At 51.3% G+C, this 4475-nt stretch overlaps 1 protein-coding gene across 1 annotated transcript; it reads left to right on the top strand.

Moving 5' to 3' along the window:
* The first annotated feature begins 1328 nt into the window (after positions 1 to 1328).
* On the top strand, positions 1329 to 2777 carry LOC136473570 (inositol-tetrakisphosphate 1-kinase 4-like). Its single transcript, XM_066471219.1, has one exon. It carries the CDS (start codon positions 1362 to 1364, stop codon positions 2484 to 2486), a length of 1125 nt encoding a protein of 374 aa, XP_066327316.1. The 5' UTR covers positions 1329 to 1361; the 3' UTR covers positions 2487 to 2777.
* The last annotated feature ends 1698 nt before the right edge of the window (positions 2778 to 4475 follow it).

The following is a 4475-nucleotide window of genomic DNA, read 5'->3' as shown; positions in this document are numbered from 1 at the left end:
AGTGCTGGATGAAAACACTCAGCAAAGTTGCATTTTTTGCTAACGCCCGGCACACCTTCAGACGGCCGTCGCACATGCCGGTCACGTGATACGATTTTGCCGAGTGTTAATTTATTGCCGAGTGTCGTATTGTATGTTGCCGAGTGTCTTATATTCTACACTCGGCAAATATTGTTTTTTACCGAGTGTAATATTTATGCCGAGTGTCTAACGTCTTACACTCGGTAAATTAGCTCTTTGCCGAATGCCCGATTAATTGCACTCGGCAAATAAGTAAACACTCGGCATATTTACTGTTTTCGGTAGGGAATGCCACATCTCATTTTGCTTAGTTGACATCCTATTTGATGACCATAGAAACCCTCCTAGGCTCTAGGCTAGGACTGTCCTAAATCAGTAGGAGTACAAAACATATTGAACACATAACACATTTATGATTTTTTTATTTAAACTACTTTCTCTGGTTATAAGATGTGGTGTTTTGTGTACGTCAAAAGTCAAATTTTATAATCTTTGACCAATGATTTGGTCATCAATTTTTAACTATTATTATACAAACATGATACCATTATGAGATTTGTAACTAAATGTACTATCCAATAATCGTAAACTCTAAAATAAAACAAACGAATGATTAAAGTGTAATTTATGAGACCGTGCTATGTCAAACTATGTCTTATAAACTGGATTGCAGGGAGTACTTGTGTAGACAAATCTAGCCATACAAATTCGAAAACTTCATTAAATGATTAAAGGAATAGTGGTTAAAGCCTTGTTGACTACACACATTATGAAATTAATGACTGTTATTTATGACTAGAGGAGGAACTTGACCCGACACGATTCCGAATTTTAACCTGTACTCCGATCCTAGGAGAATGTCAAAACCCAAAACAGAGATATCTTTTATCAAAGGTCACCTTGTATGGGCTTAATTATATATTATTCCGACTGTAAACAAGAAAACTAAAAGCTGTTAAGTGATTAGACATATTGGGGCTATGTATATTTTATAACATTTGAACACAAATTGGAATGGCAAGGGGAAATAAAAAAAAAATATATATATATATATACACACACACACACACACGAATAGGTCGGCAAAGCATACTTCTTTAGTGATTTACTATTTTGAAACGAAAAAGATGAGACAACACACACCTTCGCATCTGATTTGATTCGAGCGAGCGCCGCGCCGACCACACACTCCATGCTTACAGTTGTCATCTACGTATACGTCTACCTTTCTTGGTAAAATTGATACTTATTTAAGGTACCCCTATCCCTAGTGCTACTTACGGCTACGAATTGACACGGCACAAACAGTGAGTTGAAGCAAAGCTAGAGCGAGAGAGCCGATGGCGGAGCAGTCCCTGTCGTCCTCCCCAACACCAGCAGCTGCAGGAGGAGGAGGGTCCGGCGGCAGCTCGTCGGTGCGGCCTCCCGCCGTCTACACCATTGGCTACGCGATGCTGCCCAACAAGCATGACACCTTCGTCCAGCCGTCGTTCATCGACCTGGCAGCGCAGCACGGCATCCGGTTCGTGGCCGTCGACGCGTCCAGGCCGCTCGTGGAGCAGGGCCCCTTCGACCTCGTCGTCCACAAGCTCTACGGCCAGCCGTGGCGCGCGCAGCTGGAGGCCTACTCGGCGCTCCACCCTGACGTCCCCATCATCGACCCGCCCGCCAACATCGAGCGCATCCTCAACCGCCTCACCATGCTCGACGTCGTGTCCGGGCTCGACTCCGTGGCCGTCCCCAGGCAGGTCATCGTCCACGACGCCGGGGCCCTGCTGCAGCTGGTCGACGACGACGCCGTCCTCGGCGACCTCCGGTTCCCGCTCATCGCCAAGCCCGTGGAGGTGGACGGGAGCGCCGCGTCCCACAACCTCTGCCTCGTGTACCGTCGCGAGGGCCTGCGCGGCCTCCGCCCGCCGCTCGTGCTGCAGGAGTTCGTCAACCACGGCGGCGTGCTCTTCAAAGTGTACGTGGTGGCCGACCACGCCACGTGCGTGACGCGGAGCAGCCTGCCGCACGTGCCACACGAGCGCCTCCAGGACCTCACCGCCGACGCCGCGGTCCCCTTCGCCAACATCTCCCTCCTCGCGCCCACTACCGCGGTCGGCGACGAGAGCGCCAAGGTGCCACCGCCACAGGAGTTCGTCGACAAGGTCGCCCGCGAGCTCCGGCGGGCAGTGGGCTTGCACCTCATCAACTTCGACCTCATCCGGACGAGGGACGCTCAAGGAGACGCCAAGTACCTCGTCCTCGACATCAACTACTGCCCGGGATACTCCAAAATGCCCGGTTTTGAGCCGGTCCTCACTGAATTCTTCTTGGAGATGCTTCGCAGCAGACCTGTTCGTGATGACCGGCCTGGACCGGGCGCTGGCCTAGGCGTTGATGAGGCACGCAAGGCAGAGGCCGAGCCCACCAGCGTCATCCCGTCGGGGGCGGAGCCGAGGCAGCTGGTTCAGGCCTAAAATCGCTCGAAGGTTACGGCCGGGATTCATTTTGGTCCCAACCGAAATGGACGAATTTCGACAAATTTCAGTCTAATTTCGGACTTAATTTGGTGAATTTTTTAGATTTAAAGCACAAAATTTATTTTGGACCTAACCGAAATGGACAAATTTCACCGAAATTTGGACTATCTCGGTCAAATCCCAGATCCTTGAAATCACTAGGTTCCAGATCCAATTTCATCCGGCACGGTTTGCTGAACCTGCGTGAGGCAAGTTCAATTTGGAATCTTTTACCATACCAAGTTTGGAGCACCAAGACCACACCAGTGAAGTGTGAAGTTTGCTTTAATTTGTAACCTTTCGTTGCAATTGCAAAGAAAAAATAAACAACATTTGCTTTGTACCCTTGGTTGTCCAACTGAAGTTGCATGTGTAGAAGTTTTCTTTTTAAGATTTTTTTTTTTTTTTTTGAAACGGTCGGCAGGAGCTCTGCCGAACGTGTATTGATATAGAATGGATTTTTTTTTTTAAGATTCACAGAGCGAATTTCTGCTCCGAAATCAGCAGTTTCATAAAAGCATGTCATCTCGTAGAATTTGTTGTGGCGCTGAAAAGAGGAAATGTGTTGGATTGCACCTTTAATCGGTAGTTTCTAGTGGATTGAGCATATTTGCACCGAAGCAGAAGACAGCAACAATGCTTGCATGAAGGGTGTGGTCACTTGGGATGGCGCGAAATAAAAGACGACATGGTGAAGCAGCAAGTCTTCTGCCTCTGGGCACGGCACAGTATCATGCGTCGTAGATGCAAAACGTTGACCACAAATATTAGTATCACGGCATAGTAGGAAGCAGCATAAAATATTAGTATCACGGCCATCGACGTGTGATCCGGACACCTCGACCGACCACGCACCGCCATGCCACTGTATCCAGGACACCGAGGGCCGCAGCCGCATGTCAAGTTGTCAACTATCAGGCATTCAGGCCACCTGCTCTACTGCGACTCTGCGAGACGAGTCCCATCCCAATGCAAAGCATCATCTGATTCAGATGCTCCTTTTCATCCCACAACAATAGAGAAGCGACAATTTGTACTACCATCTCCTAGTACCATACAAATCTCAAATTATCTTACAAGTTGCTGCCATGAAGCCATGCTGGCTTCGTTCTTTCCTTTCCTTTTTCTCTCCTCTTTATCTTCTTTTTGACAGGCGTTTGTGCTCTAAGACCGACTCCAATAGATTCAACCCAAACACAGGAGGCATTTTCCGGTTTGCGTTGCGCACAGTAAAAAGGTACGTGCCCCATATCCTCCCTCCTCCAACAGCAGCCGCAGCAGAGCGTCCTCCCCCCTTCCTCCTCTCGCGAGCTCCGCCGCCTCTTCCCTTCCTCCTCTCGCTCCACCGGTGGCGCCCCTCCATTCCACCTAGAGGCAGCCCCTTTCCCTACCGGATCTGGCCTCCCGAGGTCACCGGCGACTCCGTCCGCAGGCCCGCCTGGCCAAGCGCCCCTGTCCGTGGTGCCGCGTGGCCGAGCGCCCCCGTCCGCGGGGCTCGCTCTACAGCGCGAGCTCTGGATCCGGCGCCACCATGCGGGCGAGCTCCGGCCCCAGCCTCACCACGTCCGCGTCGGCGGCGCTCTTCTCCGTGGGCTGCGAGCGGCCCTTGTCGGCGGCGCTGCTCCACCATAGGCGGACCTCGCTGGCGGGATCCTCCCTCCCCTGCCCGATGCCGCCTACCCCTGCTCCCTCCGATGGAGGTCGGGCGGATCCAGACACCACGACGGCAGTCGTGCCTCCACCGATCTCCATCGGCCCTGCCCCTGTGCCAGGCCCCTACGTCGGTCGCTCCTCCCTCTCTCTCTCTGCAGTGTTTTGCGTCGTCGTTCTCGACGACGCTTTTTTGCCTGCCGAGTCGGTTGCTACGCAAAATAGCTGTCGTGTTTGCGTTCTCCGTTGGACCGTGATTTTGGGACCCAAAACACTATGCACTAGACATTTGGCGTT

This window comes from Miscanthus floridulus, chromosome 8 (assembly GCF_019320115.1).
Source record: "Miscanthus floridulus cultivar M001 chromosome 8, ASM1932011v1, whole genome shotgun sequence".
In the NCBI taxonomy this organism is placed as follows: domain Eukaryota; kingdom Viridiplantae; phylum Streptophyta; class Magnoliopsida; order Poales; family Poaceae; genus Miscanthus; species Miscanthus floridulus.
The sequence above is the reverse complement of the archived record's forward strand: the minus strand, read 5'-3'. Positions and strand labels throughout refer to the sequence as shown.